The following is a 20,975-nucleotide window of genomic DNA, read 5'->3' on the forward strand; positions in this document are numbered from 1 at the left end:
ATGCCCCCCCTCCCCGCCCCGTCGCCCGACCAGCCATACATGCACGTCTCCGCGCTGGAGGCGGGCACGATCCAGCTGCCCATGGACTTCATCGTGCAGGGCGCCGCGCACGCGTACAAGCGCTGCCCGTCGCTCGCGTTCTACCTGCGGCACTCCGCGTCGGCGCGCGACCTGGTCTTCGACCTCGGCCTGCGCAAGGACCTGGGCTCGTACCCGCCCGCGGTCCAGGCACACTACCTCGACGCACACACGGGGCGCATGCACTGTGCGGTCCCGCAGGACGCCGCGGAGTCGTGCGTCCGCGGCGGCGTCGACCCGGCGAAAGTTGAGAGGGTGGTCATCAGCCATCTGCATTTCGACCAGTGCGTGATTGAGCTCCAAGTGCGATGTACTCACCCTCATAGCATCGGAGACCACACCCCGTTCTCCGCCGCGACCTTCCTCATCGGGGGCGACGGCGAGGCGACGTTGGCCGACGGCTACCCGGGGAACCCCGCCGCCTTCAGCCTCTCGGCATCGGTCCCGCGCGAGCGCACCCTCTTCCTCACCCGCGCGGCGCACCTCACCGCGCGGCGCACCTCACCGCGCCGCTCGGCCCGTTCCCGGCGGCGCACAACGTCTTCGGCGACGGCGCCGCGTACGTCATCGACACGCCGGGCCACTGCGCGGGCCACGTGACGCTCCTCGTGCGCACGTCGCCGGCGGGCAGCTGGCTCTTCCTCGGCGGCGACATCGCGCACGACACGCGGCTGCTGACGGACGCGGACGCGGAGATCGCCGAGACGACGGAGACCGGGGCGCCGTACTTAGGGCTCCAACCTTTTCCATTTGTAAATATTTACAAATGGTAATAAACATTTAAATGACCATTTTATTTGTGAGCGTGGACAAACAGAAATTAAATATAAATAAATAGTTCAAATGGTTTCCACTTATAGTGGACTGAAATCAATATTGACAGTGCAGTTCAAGTATTTCGGGGCTTTAAAAACACTTTGACACTGTCTTGAACATCCTATTTCATGTCTCCCAAGTTCAAATTCTATTTGAACAAAATTTTATCCTTCCTGATTTGGTAATATACTCAACAGGAACTTCACTTTGATGGTTGAATTAGATTGAAAAGGCTATTACAGCTTAAGTGATTATGTTTTCTCTTTGTTAATATACACTAGATCATAAAGATAGACATGGTATGTGCAAAAACTTGAGAACAAAGTGCTTAATTTGTGTCTGATTACCAGAACCATTTATAAATAGTTTCAAACATTTATTACTGTTTGTGTTTGTGTTTCTATTTTATTTGAAATTTTCACAAACAGAAATAAAATAGTTGGAGCCCTAGCCGTACTGCATGCACCGCGACCCCGCGCGCGCGCGCCTCGACATCGCCCGCGCGCGCGAGCTCGTCCAGATGCCCGGCGTCGAGTTCGTGATCGCGCACGACTGGAGGTGGGCCGCGGAGAATCGGGACAGCGCGTTCCTGCCGAAAGCGGTTCGTGCCCATTGGCAAGACAGTGGAGTAAGTCGGGGCTCTGGAAAGTACTTACTAGTGGAGACGGGCGGTTTGGCTAATCTGACTGGTAGATGGTGGTAGCAAGATGCGTTGTTCCGCCTCGAGGCGCCCTTGGGCTAATTGTACAGATATTATCTAATCTATTCCTTTCTTCCTCACTTCGCCCCACTCCATCTGCCCACCCCTTCAAATCGCAACGTCCTCGTTGCGCAAAATCAACCCTTCGTCCACAAACTCCCCCTCCTCTATTTCATCTCCCGCTTCAGCTGCAAGACCCATTTCTTCTTCGACTGCCGCTTGGACTTCTGCGAGGGCTGTTCCTGTGCGCGGTATGAACCTCCGCAACCGTCTCGCGTGAAATCGCCCTGAGATTGGCAACCCCTCCAAGGTTTCGAGGATGTAGGAGTTTCTGACTCGGCTCTTGACTCGTCTGGGGGCAGACCATTTTATCACTATTTTCCTGTTTACGCTGACTGTGTGATCGAGGTCGCTCCGGTAGACTTGCACCAGTTGGCCCGTACGAAAGACAACTTCCCTTGGTGCTCTCGCCTGGACGCGTGCGTCGAATTCTGCTTTCCTCTGTTCAGCATGTTCGACTATCTGGCTGTATCCATCGAGCCTTTGCTGATCGACGTAGGCCATTTGGATCTCCACCTCCTCGTTGCTGGGCGGTTGGCCAGCGATATCTGTCGGTGTACGGTTAGTATTAACCACCAGTCCAAATAGAAGCTCATTTGGGGAGTATCGCAAGTGTGGCAATATCCGATTGTTCAGAATCTCCACCGCCTCATCCAGGTATTCAGGCCATTTCTCGGGGAGTTCTTCCCATCCTGCGTCCTCTCCGAGGTCAGGCGCGCACATTCGTTTTAAAATTGCCAGAAGTTTGGCATTCATTCCTTCTACCAGTCCATTTACATCAGTAAAACAGCAGGCTGGTCTTTCACTACTTTGGCCTTTCACCAGAGTCTTTGGTCTTTCAAATCAGATCTTTGATCTTTCACCACTGGTCTTTTGGCTTTAATGCAGTCTTTTATCTTTCAATCATTTTGCTTGTCAAGTACTATAATCTCATTAGAAAACTGTAGCTACATATGTTTTCCTCTTCAAGGAACTGTGCTATTTACTACTATATAAGAATTATCTCTCAGGCTGGTTAGAGTACAGATTCAAAAATGACTCAATAATGATAAGAGTCACACATTAGCCTTGAAATAAACTGGACATGTATGGTGCCCTTCAATACTTGGTCTTCAACAAGATATCAAGTTGTACTAGTAAAGTATTTGCAAATTGGACTTGTGCTGGTACTTCGAGTCGGAGTGAGCAGCCGCGGCAAGTGCTCCACATCAATCAATCACGTCATCTCATCTGTCATCACGAGAAAAGTGGCGCCATCGATGGGCGATCGATGGCGCCACTTTTCTCTTCTCTTCCCTCTATCTTCCCAGCCAGCGCACAACTGGCCATCCAGCGCTCCTCCTCACAGCCGCCCCCACCTGCATGCTTCCAACGTTGCTCCCCCCCATCAAAGCCTCAAACCCGCAAGCCCCATGTCTCTCACAAGCGGCCGCAAGCCCATCAAGCAGCCGCAGGCACGTCAAGCAGCCGCGTCAAGCAGCCGCAAGCAGCTTCAGCCTCAAACTGCGCAAGACACTACAAGTTTCTCAAGACTCTGTCAAGTCTTCAACCTTGTCAATACCCCTCCCAACCGAACTTTGGACTCGACAGTCTCGACTGCAAGTGGACAACGAGGCGAGGGAGATGGGGCAGGCTATAGGCTAGCCCGGCTGGGGCTTCCGACTGGTCCGTCATCATACTTCTCCGTTCATACTTAGATTTATATCTTCACAGCTGGCTATGTGAATACTGCGACCGCGACCACTACTGGGGAGTTACGGCGGATAGGGCCGGGGGAAGTATGACCATGGACTGGTGATGGAATGGTCCTTGCGCCGGAGGCTAGACCGGGGGGAAATAGTACATTGTGTTGTTTGTAGATACATATATAATCATGTCTCTTTGTATATTTCACGGTGTCTTCTGAGAAGTATATTCATCTTTCAGTGCTCTTTCATAAGACTTGTGGATCTTTCGCAAGACAATAGTCTTGCTGCAAGATAGGTGAACCTGCTTACGAAAGACATCATGTCTTTGGTCTTTTTCGTCTTTCCGGTCTTTCGAAAGACCGGAAAGACGAAAAAGACCAACATGCTGTTTTACTGATTAGTACCCAGGGCGAGTATGCCGGGGTGATATGTAGCACTGTTCCTTTTGAGTTGCAGAATTCCCGTACCTCCTCATTGTCGAACTCTGGCCCGCCGTCAGACATTAGCGTTTCAGGTGCTGGGTATTCCGTGAACAGATGTTCGAGTGCCGTCCGAGTGGTTCGTCCCGATGCTGCTGTCTTGAGCTTTCTTGCCCACACGCGCTGCGCGTACACGTCGATGAACAGTGAGACTTTCGTAAAACCTCCCTTGCCCTTCGGCATTGACAATGTATCTGTTACCATTAACTCGAAGGGGTGTCTTCGCGTTATTGGCTCCAATAGGGAGTGTAAGTGAGCCGGACCAAACCCTTTGCATTTTCCGCATTCGCTGATGGCAGCGATAATTGACTGGTCGAGCTTTGGGCTCGATATTTTGCTGAGCATCTGGACTTTAATCAGGTCCCTACCAAAGTGGCCGTTTTTGCGATGAATGTCCCAGGCCATTTCTTTGGCCTCTTTCTGAGTGATGCATTCCTGCCTTGACTCCGCCCTGATGGATTTGTAGCCTGGTATTCGCCACAGTTTGTTGTCCGCAATCACGTAGTTCTTTGCTCGATGTCGTGCCCGTTTTTTCTCCCGCAGACTGTCCCCGCGACCTCCAGTATTGCATCGATGACCTGTGCAAACAACTTTTCGTCCCTAAAGCGCTCGTGAAGCGCTTGCTGGCTTGCAGTGAGTACTCCAGCTGTGACACCAAATATGTCATGCTGAAGGCCAGTGTGCATTTCCCAGTCCTCTGCCACTGTCCACTCATGACCGTCCCCTTCTCCTACTGTCTTGTCTGCATATTGCCGACTAAGGCCATCTGCCGCCCGGATTTAACAGGCCTGGTCGGTGCCTCACATCGATGATGTGGTACGCTAACACCCCATCTCTCCAGCGTGCATGGGTAGCATTGAGCTTCTCGTTGAGTAAATTGTCCCGTAAAGCCACGACAATCCGTTTCGATTTCCACTGGGAAGCCCCATATGATATCTGCAAACTTGTCGAGGCTGAATTTGAGCGCAGCAAACTCCAGCAAGAACGGCTTGTACTTCTCTTCACTGGCTGATGTTCTCTTGGATGCAAACGCCACCGGGTGGGCTCGCATGACCGTTCTGCCCTTGTTATCTGTTGACTCAAACCGCTGGGAAAGCATTCCTGCGAAGCCGGTTTTGCATCCGTCTGTCGTGACGATGAACGGTGTGCCATCGAACTTCGGGCCCTTCAATACAGGGTCGTTGGTGAGTGCTGCCTTCAACCGTAAAAATGCTTGTGTATGTTGATGCTGCCAAACACTATCCAGCTTGAATTGCTGCATTGCGTGTTGGTACGCATTTCGACTGCCATGCTTTGGCATTTGGACCAGCTTGCACAAGTCAGTCAGTGGTTGCGCAATTGCCGCATAGCCCTTGATGAGTGTGCGGAAGTAGCCTGTAAGCCCCAAGAAAGCGCCTAAATTCTGGATGTTTTGCGGACGCTCCCAATTGACTACCGCGGTCAACTTTTTTGAAGTCCGGCGCAATCCCATTTTGGCTGACCCTCCCTCCCGCAAACACTGCACTTGACAAGAAGAACCCGGATTTCACTGCAGAGAGCGACAGATGCTTCTCGCGGACGCGTGTTAACAGGGTCACAGTGTCTTGAAGCATTTGCTCAAAGTTGTAGCCCGCCATACCGCCATCGTCCACCACCAACTCGAACAGTATTCCCACTAGGTCACCCATCGCGTCTGCAGTGAGCTGTGCGAATGTTGAGGGAGCTCCTGTCAAGCCAAAAGGCATTCTGAGATATTTGAAGAACCCTCGACCTTCAATATAAAAACAGATATATGGTTGATCTTGCTCTGCAATCGCACACGCATAAAACCCCGATGTGAAGTCGAATGTGTTAAGCCACCGATGGCCGCTTAGACGCTGTTGTTTTAGGCGGATGTCTCCCTGTGGCATTGGCGGCACTTCGGTCACCTTATTGAGATCGTTGAAGTCCTGACATATACGCCATTTTGGGTCCTCGGTTGAACCTGTCGACGGCGCCACACCCTGTTCTGTGCGCTCGGGTAGACCCTCAAAGATGGTAGGGTATTCGTTCGCCACGCACTCGTCATTGACACGTCGCTGCAGTTCCTCTAGAGTCAGGCCTCCTCCGTCGTGCGTTTTCTTCGCTAGGGTTGTCATCCCACAACACTTAACATCGCGATGGTTGATAGCCTCTATGATTCCGGCATCTAGCATTTTGTCGACCGCTTTATATAGGTATTGTCGCTGGGGTGTCGTTAATGGTCGCTGACGTGGGTTTGTTCGGAACTTAGCATTTTCGCGGTTTGGTATGTTCAGTCGATGTTCCGCACCCTCAACAGGCAGCACTTCGCTCATAGACAAGGCAAAGCAGTATGAAAATGAGCGTAAAACATCCTCCACACGTTTACGCTCATCCGCTGTAAGGTCTTCACCGATCTGTATTTGGGCCATGATTGCCTCAACACGCGCAGGGTTGAATGGGTCTGTCTTCCGTGTCAGAATGGAAGGTTCTGAGACATCAACGTGAATTGGTTGTTCTTGTCCAATGTCCCCTTGATGCTTGGTGAAGAGCGGGCGACGCGTTGGGGGGTGAAACGCGAGCTGAAACGCGTGGTGAAACGCGCACAGCACGGTAGCGAGGAGTATTGGGCGGTGAGGAGGGAGACAGGACAACAGCCATGGGGACAATGGCGGTGGTGGAAACGGGTGGCGGCTAAGGCTTCTCACGAGTGTCACGGATAAATACCTGTACTCTACCTGCGGGTAATTTAGGCTTCAACACCAATACCTGCATTTGCAGCATCCGTGGGAAACGGGTACCTGTACTCACGGATACGGGTACCTGCACGGGTTATCCACGGGTATTTTGAATAAAATATTGGGATACTGAGGTATATTGACAATATTAAGAGCTTATATAGGATATAGTCTCAAGTAATATACTAATATGGACACCACAGGGCATAAGAAGACTGTAGTGACTGGAATATATGGAAGATAATGAAAATTGAGATCTTCCAGAGTCATACCTGTACTCTTGGCATCCGTGGGAAACGGATACCTGTATCCGCGGATGTCAAACCTGCGGATGTTTTCCTGCAGGTACCTGTGCACTCATCCGCGGGTGTTGACACTCGTGCGGAGCTTTAGTGGCGGCTGTGGCAGCAACGGCCAAGGCAGTGAGGGAGACCGAGGCTGTGGACGCGCCACGGTCGCGCGGAGCTGAAACGGTAGCGAGGGACGCGAAAACCTATATATTTAGCTCAAATTGTACCTACTAGACCATTGAATCCCCGTCACGGATTGCAGTCACAGCCTGATTACCAAAGGGTAAGGGCTTCACGGAAGGAAACGGAAGGACACGGCCTGCTTACCAAAGGGTAGGGGCATCTATTTGGACTACGACTACGACTACGACTACGACTACGACTACGACTACGGTACTACGGAACGGAATTGAATTAAGAAGCGCCAAGACATTGATTGACACCGGAGCCGATAACGCCGCCGGTCCGATATTGTATTGGATCTTCGCTCTACGTTCACACGACTCTTGCCGCTGCGCGGAAGGTCTCTCAAATTATCAAACTATCTACACACCCTATAAATTTTGAACACTACTGGATTGCAACAGTCATATACTTTGGCTGGAGCCCCCGTACTTGCACGCGTCTTAAAACGAATCGGAGTTTGAATTTGGCTGGACTACTACATTGGTTGGTTGGGTTAGTTGGTTGTGTGTGTGTGTTGTGTTTCTGTTGAGTTCACTTCTCTTCGTCTCTTTTCCCCACCCCATCCATCCCATCCCATCCATCCATCACCCTCCTTTTGGTTGGTCCATCACCCATCTCTCCACCCACCCTCCCTTTCCTTTTCGAGCGTTTCATCGGTGATGTGCCAAACGTCCTCCTGGTTCATCGTGCTATGCAATGTTGCATCAATATCGCGCGCGTAATAGTTTTGGCCATCTGGCGACAAGGAACTTCCCTTGCGGGGGACTGTGCATTGTCCCCCTGATGCATTTCATATTCTTGTTCTTGTATTGTGGCAGGACCGTGTGCTTCTTCTAATTTCTCATCAGCAGTACTCATTATCTCGACTGTTCTGTGGTCTACTCCCCTCACGGGGAGTGCGTGTTCACTCCCCCGAGGCTTTTTGCGCTGTTGAGTTTTGTATGTCTTCAACTCCTCTATATGCTCCTGCTCGCTCTGGGTATTAGTTTTGTCTTGTGTACTATGGGATTCTACTGGCCTCGCGGGGGACACACAACCGTCCCCCTCGAGCTTTGCACTCGTTCAGAGTCGTTCTTGTGTTCATTCTTGGGCTTCCCTTGTTGTGTGCGTCCACTCCTGCTGGTATTTTATCGTTGGGTTCAACAAAGCTTGTATTGTGTGAGACTTGCCTCGCGGGGGGCGCGCAACAACCCCCCCGGAAGCATTGTGCGCTGTTTGACATCTGTTGTATGTCCAACGAAACTTTTGGTATTCGCATTCCACATTGCAAACTGATTTGTGATAGATTTTTGCTCTTGATTATCGTCCTTGAGCCACAATACATCGGTTGCGTAGTCGTGAATGGCATTGAATGCTTCCAATAGTGGTTTTCCGAATAGCATTGCCCATGCGCCTCTGCTGTCGAAGATCTCGAAAGTACCGTGTCGTTTCAATCCCTCTACTTCGACTAGTCCCTGCCACATTCCGTTGGATGCAATTACTGTAGCATTTTATTCAGTTCGTATGTCACGTGTCACAGTAGCTATAAAATTCGAAATTTTTTCGTATGTCACACCATTTTGCTCAAAATCCTCTCCCAAAAAGGCAATTTATGACATTTCCGGGCGCCTCCGGCGCCAAGAGCTTCCTAATTAGGAAATAATTCGAATTGATATTTTCGTATTGAATGTCACACCACTTTGGGCATGCGAATTGAATAAAATACAACAGTATTCTTCTATCGGCCATGCGTAAAGTTCGCCTTGATGTTACTGCTGGGCGAAGCCTATGCTTCACTTGTTTGAAAACCCCATGGTCAATCGCGTTAATCATTGCTCCGTCGTCAAATACTGCCCTGATTCGGACAACCTCTCCTTGAGGTCCTGCCAGCTTGGTTTGATAGACGAATGGTACCGAATTTTGCTTCTCCGCACTTACGTCCCCGCACCGCATACAAGTCAATTGTGTTGTCATTTGCGAGTGAGTACATAGGTTCCATCGGACTAAGCAAATTGGGCGCCAAGTTGTCGCCGAGACGAGCCTCCGCGACCTCGGGGACTAGTGAGCGTTGAAGCGTGTTCGTGATTTGGGCCACTGGCTGAGCATGCTCTAAGCCGACGGCCCTTCCCCTTTTCCCTGTTCTCCGTACATCTCCCCCGTCATCTGTCCGTATGAGTCATACATGCCAGGTACCATGCCCGGCGGCGCGAACATGTACACTGGCTGGGCTGCATATGTGTTGTTGTGATGTTCAGGTACTGCGATATAGCGAACCGGGACTGGGCCTTGACCCCCTTCCTGCTGTGCTTGCCCCGCGTCTCGATATATGCTGCCCGCGATTCTCCGCCACTTGCTTTCCAGTTCTGGCATCGATGGGTTCTGGCAAGTTGTTGCCAAGTGTCCCGTGAATCCGCAATTAAAGCAAGCCCCGCGTGCATTCAGGGCAGCAGAGCCGGGTCGAAGGGGGTATGGCTGGTATTTGTTCGTGCGTCCGTTTGGATGTTTTGCCTGCCACTCCTGCACCTGTCAGGCTGTGCTTGATACGCTTGCCGACCTGCCTCGTCATTGTCGTGGTGTCGCGGTATATTCTTCTCCAAGTCTGCTAGGCGTTCCGTTGCTGGCCGATTGACGCGTGCTTGCGCCATCGCCATCGCTATTGGGCCGTTCCAGCTCGTGCACGGGGGGCCCCGCTGACGGGCCCTGCGAAGACATATGGATAAGGGGCTTGAACAATTCGTTGTAGCGTGTTTGCTGGTGGCGTAGAATATGTCCTTGTCGTAGGTACTTTAGGGATTCCCTGTTGCTGCTTCTGTTTCAAGAACTCGATTTTGGCGATGGGCAACGCGTTGCATGCGGTTTGGAATGCTTGCCAATCTGTGTATGTTGTTCCTGGTTCTAGCAATTCTTGCATAACTAGCGGCAGTTTCGTTCGCACTTGGTCGATTAACAGACCCGCCGTGTCTGGGATTCTTTCCGCAATTTCCCTCATTCTTCTCGCCCACACAACATGTCCCCACTGCTCAACTCCTCCGTCTTGAATCTTGGTTCCGATGTCCTCCACCTTCAGCTTCACTGCCTCCTCCATAAGCTCTCTGACAGCTTGTGCACCCGTCGCCTTAACATAAACGCGTGGTGGCCATCGTTTTTCGAACTCAGTTGTCAGCGTTGCCCAGGAAAGCGCTACCGGCGGGTTTGCAGCTGCAGCTGTCGCCTTCTGCGCCATTAACCAGTCCTCTGCCTGGCTCGCTGATGCAACTGAAAGCTCAAAGTGTTCCACTTTTTGCGCATCTGTGAACGCAGTCGTGCGCTTCAAAAAGAATCTCTTCATCGCCTTCAAAAAGTCCTGAGGATTCTCTCCCGGTCGCGCATCACCATAAAACACAACCTCTGTGTCTGGCATATCGTCGTCGTCTGGCGTAGGCTGTGGTTGTAGCCTTGTTTTCGGTTGGGGTCGTGGTGGTAATGGGAGTGGAAGTGGACTCGGAAGTGGGAGCGGGGGATGAGCCGATGCTGTTGAATCGGGGCCTGCGGATGGTGATGGTGGTAGTGGAATAGATTCCGGTGTGAAGCTGAATGTCGATATTGACTCCCAACCTCCTCCGATTCCAGTGTAAACTGTTGGCGGTGGTGTTGTAAGTCCCGTCTTGAAACGCATGAAAGGCGAGCAATGGTGAATGCAGAAACAACTCCACAAACAACCAAAACACCCAAATCAAGGTCTGTGTGTTCGGGGCTCCATGGAAAGTAATATATCCATGCTGCAACCCATAAGAGCAAGATGATGATGATCAAGTTGAGGTGGTGAAGGTGGTGTGAGTGTGATGGGATCACTGATGACAGTGATGATGTTGATGATGGGAAGTGTGCTACTGGTGTTGATGGTGTGCAAGGTGGTGTTGGTGGTGGTCTTGTTGATGATAATGATGATGTTGAGTTGGGTGGAGAGGAAGGAGGTGTTGATGTAGGATAGGACAGATATGACATACAGAGCATGCCTCTTGTAGCCAAACATCCCCACAACAACAACCCACTCCAAAATGATCCCAACCCAAAATCAACACCAAAACCCAAAATGGTAGTGGTCACAGTCACAGTCACAGCTGGTATGTTGTTGATGAAAGTAGATACATTACCTGTCCCTTGTGTTGTCTTCATACTTGAGAGTAGAACAACTAGCATCAAGAGCATCAGTTGCCACACCATAAATGGCATAAACAACTCCAATATGGGTCGCTCCATCCAAAAGAGGGCGACGTTCCATAAAGGGAAGCGCATCTGAGCATAGTTTCCCCATCTTCATGTCTTCACATCAAGCTAGCACTCCAATGTCCTATAAAACAAATCAATACTCGTTCAACAATCAGAGGTTCGTCGTCGTCGTAGGTGTTCTTGAGGGTAGCAAGTTCAACTTTCCACTATGGGGAGCAATAGAACTGCTATGGGGGGCGCGTTGTATTCTGGGGCCTATGCTACAATACAGCGCGAATATATACCTAGGGCCGTCACAGCCTTACATAATCCCTGGCCGCGGCTGCCGGTCACATGTCTCGGTCTGAGACAGTTTCAGACGCTTGTTTCGTCTCATCCCGCTTCAATCTACCCCCTTAATGCATACTGAGACGTCTCAGTCTCTCGCGTTTTGCTTCAGCAAGCGTTTTGAGCTCATACACGTCCCATGTCGTGTTTCGGGGCCTCCGGCCGGCCACGGCCCGGTCCGAACTGTTCCAGAGTGATTTTGGGGGTCAAAAGCACCCCCAAGCGGCGCTTCCAGCTCTTTTCCCCCCACCTACGCGTCCCGGCGCTCGACAGTCTGTTCGCGACTTCTCGGGAGATATCGACCGTCAGGTCCTCTGGGCTGTAGTGCTTTTGGCGGCACTTTGTCTGTAGGCCCTTGTCGTTGGCCTCGTGTTTATCGCGTGTTTCGGTGTTGGTGCAATGTAGCAGTCAGTAGTTAGGTTTTGAAGCCGTCTTTCGGAGTCACGTCGTTCGCTGTGTGGGTTCGAATTTCACTCTCATCACCAAGATGGAGACGGGCGGTTTGGCTAATCTGACTGGTAGATGGTGGTAGCAAGATGCGTTGTTCCGCCTCGAGGCGCCCTTGGGCTAATTGTACAGATATTATCTAATCTATTCCTTTCTTCCTCACTAGGGTGCTGTGAGTAACTGTGGTTTCGAAACGGTTTTGAAACCGGTTTCGAAACACATGTTAGTTTTGAATGCCGTGGCCGGCCGACCCGGTTTCGAAACCGACACGTGATCCTCCGGCAAGCCCGGGCCTGCTTGATGCCCCAAGAATATCACCTGCAGTCACCTGCCGAAGGCCAAGCAGGTGAGTTTCCCCAGCAGTGGAGCCATCTCTGCCACCAGCTGGCCTTGGCCCATGGTACGCTTCTCGGGGTTATGATACCCGGGCCTGTCCCCGGCTGCCAACTGTCAGCGGACCCCCCGGGCCGGCCGGTTTCGAAACTGTTTCGAAACGGGGGGTGTTTCGAAACCGGTTTCAGAACCGGTGTAAGTAATGCATTTTGCATTACTCACAGCACCCTATTCCTCACTTCGCCCCACTCCACATCATGTAAAGTTGTCTTGTCTAGGCGGAGGAAGAGAATCGAGTGCCACGTAGTGACATGTTTCCCAGGCTGTCAGCGCGTGTGGACTTTGAAGCCAAAGTCTAAGTAAGCTGAACAGGTAAGGTCTCCTCAATCTGGTTTGAGAATTCATTACAAGTCAGGTGAACGTGGAACTCTGCAGACTTCATCCAAGTTTTGTGTGTGAACTGTACCCTGTTAGAGACTTAGACTCTACGAGTAGTAAGTACGTCGGCCCCCTAAACTAAAAAGCTTCCACCGCACGCACTCAACTGCCCCCCACGCACCCAGTCCCCCCAGGCCCGACTTGCTGCTATCCGTCGCATCGTGAGCCAGCCGTCTGCCGTTCAAACCCACACGCGCTGATATTAGTCCGGAGGCGCAGCTTGTTCCATTTTGCCACAGAAAGCGTGGATATACTGCAACTACATACACCCGATACTCCGCCCTCGCTACCTGAGCTCCTCCGGCCACTCCGCGCGCCGTCTCCACCGCCCATCCCTATCGAACCGCGGATTCGGCGCGTACGCCCGCCCGTCGCTCCCCGCCCGCCCGATGGGCACTGCAGCAATCAGCACGGCGAGAAGGAGAAAAAAAGAGAAGCGAGCGCGGAGGGACATACGTATCCAGCCCAGCCAACCGGCGCCCATGACGTCCTCCCACGCCGCGCGGTACGAGCCCGGCCACCACAGGTTGCCCTCCGTGTCCGGCGCGCCCCACTCGGCGTCGTAGGTTCTCAGTGTGGCGCGCTTGCCGCTGTTGTGGAATCGGATCAGGACGCGGTGCGCAAACCGACGCAATGAGAACGCACCGCACGTCCCACCAGGGATGCCCCTCGCTCGCCAGCTGGGCAGACTCGCGGTCCTTCAGCGTGCGCACCACGAGGCCCTCGACAGTCGTCTGAGTCAGCAGGATCATCCGCACGTGGGCAAAGAAAAGCGATGCGGTGAACAGCAGAAACAGCGCACTAAGGGCGACAATGACAGCCTCCTGCGGGTCGATGGCGCCCCCATCAACCACGTTGACCGCCAGGAGCGAGGAAAAGGTGTACGCGCCAAGAAGCATGGCGGAAAGATTGAAGATGAGGAAAAATTTGTGGTTCCGCGCGCCGACGCATTGGCCGATCCAGGGACAGTGATGGTCGAACTTGAGGACGCACTGAAAGCACTGAATAACAAGGAGGGGAGGTTAAATGGCAACGCACAGTCCCACACGCCCGACAGTGATGCGCGCGGTAGGGCTTGACGATTTTGCAGCGGGAACACCAGCGGTTGGCGGGGAGCAGCGGCGCCGTGGTCGGCGGCAGGCGGCCGCGGGTCGGACGGAGGGATTTGGACGACTGGCGTGTGGGCAGGGGGGGTATTGGGGGCGGTGGTGGTATTGGTATCGGCTCTGTTCGATCGCGGGCCTGCTGCTCGTACGCCGGCCCGCCTATCCTCCCGGCCTCGATGTCCTCTAGTGCCTGCGGGTCGTCCCACGTCGTCGGCGGCAGCAGCGGACGGTCCGACTTGGCGACATACTAAAACGCCCATCAGCAACCCACGGCCAGAAACCCAAGTCAGTGCACCGACATCGCACGCATCGCCGGGCGGCGTCGAGACAACCTGTTCGTCAGCCAGCGCTCCTCAACACCGCAGAGCCACGCACCTTCACATACGCCCACACCGTCCACAGCCACAGCACACTCCACGGCACCAGCAGGCCCACTACCCGCGGGTCAACTCCCGTCCCTCCTCGAGCAGCGATGCACGCACCTCCCAGCCCGTCCCGGCCCCCCGCAACCAGCCTCCTCACAAACCGCCCCGCATAGACGTAGGCCGCGTAGCCCAAGATCCCGAGCACTATCGGCAGCATGAGCTTCAGCACCACCCACGGCTGCGGCCTTTCACGCCGTGCCTCGCGGCGCTCGCGCGCAGTATACGCCGCCTCGGATATCGTCCCGCAGAACGTCGGCTTAGCCTTGGGCGGCGCGGGCGGGGTCGGGGGCGCGCCGTTCCCGCTCATGGGGGAAGAGAAGAAGAAGGGGATGGATGACGCAGCCGCCGTGACGTGGCGCCGCGTGATGCGATCGATATCAGCGTCCCCGATCGGCCGACTGACGTGATGAGAGTGGTGTAAGCGCCTCCACACAACACAACAAATACAATGAATCGAGGGCGCGCACCTGGAGACCCTGGGGCCTGGCTACAAATTGATTACACACGTGGGATGTGCTGTACATGCTCCAGTTCACGTCTCTGAATGAGCCGTTGGGAATAAGTAGGCAACATTAATAGGCATTGAAGACAAACACATACATTCTGTTTACGAAGCTCAACTTGTCCTTGTCCAAAGCACTAGAAAGCTGGGGCAGGGGTTTGAAGCATGGTGCAAGACACCAGTTTTGAACATGTAGGATCATCATGACTATTGTTGTGTCACAAATTTATTTTTCTCTTGATCAGGCCTGACTGCTGGATTAGGCCTGATCAGTGTCTGATCAACAGTATATCCACCTATAGTGCCCGCTTATCCCCTCTAGTTAGAGGGGCAAGGGGGGGGTTCCCCCTCTAACTAGAGGGGTTTGACGCTTCGGCCTATGCTTCCTTAAACTTCGTTGCGAGCGTTAGTGGACACGGGTCTTTGGCGAGCGAGGTGGGTTAGTGGACACTGGCTTTGGTGGGGGGAAAGGCCCCGGCATCGGGGAGCGTGACTGATGACAGGTTGTCATCACCGTTTGACACCCGTCGGTCACTGTCGTCGGCGAACGCATCACATCCCGATCAAAAGGTCAATGCTCGGTGTTCGTGGTGTGGCCGCCTAAGCCGCTCGCTGTCCCGCCATGATGGCGCATCAAAAAATCAAATTCATTCTATTTGTGATATAATTTAGCTGGGTACAAAGGAAAAGTTGATAGCTGTACTACTTATTGAGATAGAAAGCATTTGATCTAGTGATTCGTGTGGTGTCCACTAACTGCGTGGCTTGCAACAGTAGTAGGTAGGCTCATGTACCCTACCACATAATATAGAGGCCAAAGGTAAAGAGGTATAATGAGGTTATAGATCCTATGAGCCCCTTGCCCCTCTAACTAGAGGGGATAAGCGGGCACTAGAGGATGAGCTACTGTTCCTGGTCAATGGCTGACTCTGCTACACATGCACTATGTGAGGTAGCAGTGCACAATATGTGATATAGCCCAACTGGAGGTGGTGTGTCTACTGACATGGTGTACCCAGTGACCACATGGTGACCCAACTACAGTGGCGTCCACTAACTTCCGGGCCAGGGAGGTTAGTGGACACCATCATACTTGCCGCCACTATACCACATTGTTAGTGGACACACAATCTCATTCATGGTTCTTGTCTTCTGCTATACTTAACAGTGCTTCAAATTTGTCCATCACTTCCCCCTCATCATCAGTGTGATCCTCTACATCCTCTGCATCTCCATCATCACCTTCATTGGTAGCTTTCTCCTGTCTTGCCGACTCAGCCAATGCCCTGTCTATATCCTGCTCCCCCTCACCATGCCTCTCCACTTGAATTACGGACCTTCGAATGGGACATAGACCAATCCCTGGCTCAATCGACCCAGTGAAGCCTGGCAACTTGCTCAACTTTACCAGTCTTTGTCGGTGGATCTTGTAGAAACGTCCCTGCAGCATCCGATACTTCCTCACCTGCAGTGCTCTGCCCATGTTCCCCTCCCTTTCTAGTCGCGCTTCATGGTGTCGGAGAAACCCTCGCTCCTCCTCCATCCAGGTCACAAATCACTTGATCTCCGTATTTAGCCTAGTCCGCTCCTCCTCTGCACGATCTAGCTTGAAGCTGAGATCCATGGTTGTCCGAGCCCCCGGTTGAGCCCATGCTGCCTCACGGATATCCTCCCTTCCAAGTCGTAGAAGGTCAAAGTCGTCCAGCATTTCCATATCGAATATGTCCATCCAAGTTAGGGTAGGTCGATCTCCCAAGTCCTGTGCTGCTCCATTATAAGCTTCCAGAGCCCTTCGAAGGGTCTGAGATCCCGCTTGAATGGCCTGTGCAATATGCCGACGCATTTTATAGCCTGTGATGTGAGTTAGTGGACACCGCACACAGTTAATTAAACTTACCAGTCTCTGCCATATTCGCCTTCGAAAGTTGTAGAATCCGAGACACAATGAGTGCCTGTAGCCGGTCTAGAGACCTTTGGTATTGATGCTCCCTGACCAGTTTCTCCATCTCTAACCATTCCTCCATGCCAGGCTTCCATCGTTCCTCATGTCCGATCTCCAATCTTCGTTCCAAATCTTCCACCATCGCAATGCATCGTTCCCGACGGTCTAAAGCACGTCGGCGCTGGCTTTCTGTCTTCCGAAGAGTCCTTATCACATCGTCATAGTCAGGATCATCCACAGATGGCATGAACACAACGTCCGCATTCATGATTTCTTGCACCTTCTCTCTAGAGATGTATAAGTGCCACGCATTGAACACTTGTCATAACTCACTCAGCATCCATCATATCCACCAGCTTTCTCCACAGCTCCATTTTCAGCGTCTCTTCAGGGGGTTCTTTAGACAGGCTTTCAAGCGCCCTTATCTCTTCTGACAGCCACTGGGAGAATATATGCCGATCTTCAGGATTAAGACCGAGCATCTCCATTGCCTCCTTGAGTTGGGGCTTCATTGCAAGAATTCCCAGGGCAGCCCGATACTTGCTGTCAATGAGAGACGCTAAGCAACGGACATGTTAACGATTCCAATCAGAAGATATGCATACATACTGATATTGGCCAGTGCATCGAAGTTGTCTGCATGTGCAAAATATTCCACAATGTCTTGTTGACGATGAAATGAGGAGGCGTGACGGGTGGTACCCGGCGAGGGCATTTGATTTGGAGAAAATGCTCTCTGCATTCTCTGAGCCTTTGAGGCCACTGCCCACTGTATAGATTGGCATCTTGAGCAGTTGGCATAGCCTTTTGTGTCCAGTACCATGGAAAGCTCCAACTACAGCCTCAAATCCATGCCGATGAGCAACGGGGCCGCATAGAGGGTGGGTGTAAACCCATTGCTCAAACTTGCAGCCGATATCATACCCTAGACGAAACTTCCCAAGGATGCACAGCAGGTGATACGTGGCAGCTAGGCCATATTTTGCTCTGCGAGAAGTTAGTGGACCAGGAGTTAGTGGACATGATGGACTCACAGTTCACTGCTCTTTATCATGTCGCAAATCGAATGGCACAGGCAGTGTCAACAAGACCGCGAAGAGGCCAGTTTCCTTGTAGATGCCGCGGGCCAGCTTCACCACATGCTCTTTCATGTTATGCCAGTCCTCCCCACAACCGCTGTCCCTCGACGTATACTTCGGATTAGGTAGGAAGTCGTTGACCAGCTCTTGAAGGCTTTCCTTTGAGAATCGATTGACTTCTGCAGGTGGGATGTAATAATCACGGGGAGCAACACGGGTGTCGATTGCCTCAATTGATGCCCCAGCGACTTTGCTGCCATCAGGGCCCAACTGGTATTCCCTTCGCTCCACTCTCTTCAACGAGTTGTTACCGTCCATTGTGAGAAAGAATGGAGGGTCAAGCGGCGTCTCACCCTCCACCTTATAATGGCAGCAGGGACAAGCATTTTGCACTCGCCAATTCAACCCATCGCGCCCCAGCTCCTTGGCTACTCTCAGCCGAATCACTTCCTTGGTGCGCAGGAACAAGTCATATGCCTGGGTGAACTGTGTTTGCAGATAAGGCCGGGGAGCAATGCCATGCATGTCGTTCAGCCCACGTAAAAATGCTTGCTTTCCCAGGCGAGGGCAGCGCATGCGAAGGGAATGGAAGGCGTTGAGAGTGCGGGCCGTGAATACCACTGTGGCAAAGTATGGAGTGCAGGGGAACAAGCCCTGTCGAACGAGCGTCGGCGCTATTGTACTGTCACCAGCACAAAATGGCACTAAAACATAGTGCTCCTCTTGAAAGAATACGTCAGTGAAGTACCAAATAGAGAGAATGCCACACACCAAAGAGATCCACCACATATGTGGTGCGCTCAGCCTGGACCACCGCCCCCTCTGGTAGCTGATAGGCGGCGTTAGGTCCATGCTCTTCTGCAAATAGCTCCCATGCCTCAAACGCGTCCGCAATATCTTCAATTTGTCTCTCGAAGCCGTCAACGACCAGTTTAGTACGGCCGCGCCCGATATCTTCGAGGGGTGCGGAGACTGGAGGCATGTTAGTGGACGGCCAAAAAATGACGGTGAAGAAGAGAATACCCATGTTTTGCCAAATATGCTGCATAGATCTCGTTGACTTCCAGCGGTGTCGCAGCCATTGGAACCTCCCCTTCTGCAGAGATGTCCATGGGTATGCGACCTTCGAAGACATCAGATTCATAGGTGTTGTCGATGTCCATCTCAGAAGGCCGTTGAAGCTCAGCAATGGCCCTCCTTTCGCGCCCGCGTTGCAACTGACAGACGGTGAGCAAGCAGCATGGCATTCTACTTCACATACCCAGTCTGCGATGTCTTTCAGCAAGGTGGTCCGCCTCTACTCGCTGAGCTGCTTGGGCCTTGTTGAGAATGGAACGTTTACGTGTACCCGGGCGACCATATACAGGAGCGTCGGCTGGAGTGATTTGCAACTTGGAGGGCTTACGACCTTGCACTCGGCGCACCGACATGACTGGGTTGTTGAAGGTTTGATGGGAGTCACATGTCTTGATGGGAGTCACATGTCCAGACACGGCCCTGACTGTACCACCATCTCATTTGACCACCCCATCTCATCTCACACCGGTACGTGTGTATCCACATCTGGCCCGTCAGAAGAAACAGGCCAGAGAAATAGCGTTGGGCGGTCATCGACCACGCCCTGCTGCTTACACCAAGTGGGCCACTCAAACGGACACCATCTCCACCCCGCTCAAAACTCCCGAGCTCAAGGTCGACCACGGCGCATATCGAGCCACCATGCCGCAAGCAAGTGAGCTGAAAGGCTCCAAGAAGGAACGCGGGGTGGATGAATTTTTGAAGCTCGGCTTCCAACTGGTCAAATGGGACGGGACGTGCGTTTTCATCCAGCCGTCCACTAACATAACCGTCCACTAACATGTCAGCAGAAGCGGCCGACCTTTGACCGATGCAGCGGGGCGAGTCTTTGCCGTCCTGGCGGGTCAGCCTTCATCGAAGGCATATGGATCTGCTATCAGACGGGCCCATGGCCTACTGATACAGGCCACCGTTGCCCGCGCCGCTGCCAATGCGCCGCAACCGCCTCATCGAAGAGGTGCCTTCGCCACCGTCACCGTTGGCGTCTCCTATGGGCAGGGACAAAAGACGGTGAGTCCCTTGGGAAAAAGCTATCCAGAAATGGGTCAACAACTCGCTGAGGACAGCTCCTTCCAAGCAATAGCTTCGTTTGGTAGCGGTAGGTGGTATCAATGGCTGTCCCACCCATTTCTGACCACTCTGGTCCAGCCATGTTAGCTTTCTGGGCGCCCAAACTTTACCAATACTACCGGCAAAGCAATGAGAAACTCGATCCCATATTGCTCCCACATACGAGGCCGTTTCAACGATCGGTGTTCGCTGCGGCCACCTTTAACTTGGGACCCAATGCCTGGACCTACCGGCATAGGGATGTTCTCAATCTGCCCTTTGGCTGGTGTGCAATTACGGCCCTTGGGAGATTTGACCCCGCGAAGGGGGGGCATTTGATTCTTTGGGAGTTAAAACTGATCATCGAGTTCCCACCTGGCGCAACTATTCTCATCCCATCCGCCACCATCACCCACTCCAACGTTCCAGTATCACCTTCAGAAGATCGCTCATCGTTTACCCAGTATTCGGCGGGGGGGGCTCTTCCGGTATGTGGACAACGGCTTTCAAACCGAGGCAGAACTAGCTATCTCAGATCCTGCGCTCTATGCTCAGAGACAGCAAGAGAAGGCCACTCGGTGGCAGATGGGTTTGGGCCTTTGGAGTACATTGGATGAGCTTACTGAATTAGCTGACCAAAATACTGCATAACCAAAAGCGCGTCAGTAGGATTTGAAATTCATACGAAGTTAGTGGACACGCATTAAGATTGCAACCACAATAAGGACTCTCAGTATGTTCTGGAGAAATACGCTGAGAAATATGCTATTCAAGGAAAGACTGAGTGTAGAGACGGGTGATTCTACGGGCCATGAACACCAGATGACGATCATAGATCATCTGCTTGCGAGTCAAATTCTCGCAGTTACTGGCTGAGTGCTGCAGAGCAGTCCATTCCTTCATGAGTAGCCCGTTGACCTCCCGTTGTATCGCGTCATTTCGCTTGATAATATGCAATCCCTTGAGAAACTGCTTAAACCGCTCTTCATACTCCCCCTCGCATTTCAAAAGATGTCCATCCACCATAGCGCACAGTTCATAGGTGCT

General features: G+C 52.5%; 2 protein-coding genes across 2 annotated transcripts; one reads left to right on the forward strand and one right to left on the reverse strand.

The window, feature by feature from the left end:
* Positions 1 to 678, forward strand: MIND_01341000 (Lactamase-B domain-containing protein; the record flags this gene model as incomplete). Its single annotated transcript, XM_037369854.1, has 2 exons — positions 1 to 362; positions 405 to 678. 2 exons carry the CDS (start codon positions 1 to 3, stop codon positions 676 to 678), a joined length of 636 nt encoding a protein of 211 aa, XP_037213850.1.
* Positions 679 to 13,033: 12,355 nt separating this feature from the next.
* MIND_01341100 (Palmitoyltransferase) lies at positions 13,034 to 14,585 on the reverse strand (the record flags this gene model as incomplete). Its single annotated transcript, XM_037369855.1, has 7 exons — positions 13,034 to 13,143; positions 13,204 to 13,337; positions 13,393 to 13,739; positions 13,786 to 14,100; positions 14,153 to 14,185; positions 14,229 to 14,287; positions 14,336 to 14,585. The coding sequence occupies 7 exons, from the start codon at positions 14,583 to 14,585 to the stop codon at positions 13,034 to 13,036; spliced, it is 1,248 nt and encodes a 415-aa protein (XP_037213851.1).
* Between the last annotated feature and the right edge of the window lie 6,390 nt (positions 14,586 to 20,975).

The sequence above is a fragment of the Mycena indigotica genome, assembly GCF_014461135.1.
Source record: "Mycena indigotica strain 171206Taipei chromosome Unknown Mind.scaff0015, whole genome shotgun sequence".
Classification (NCBI taxonomy): Eukaryota; Fungi; Basidiomycota; class Agaricomycetes; order Agaricales; family Mycenaceae; genus Mycena; species Mycena indigotica.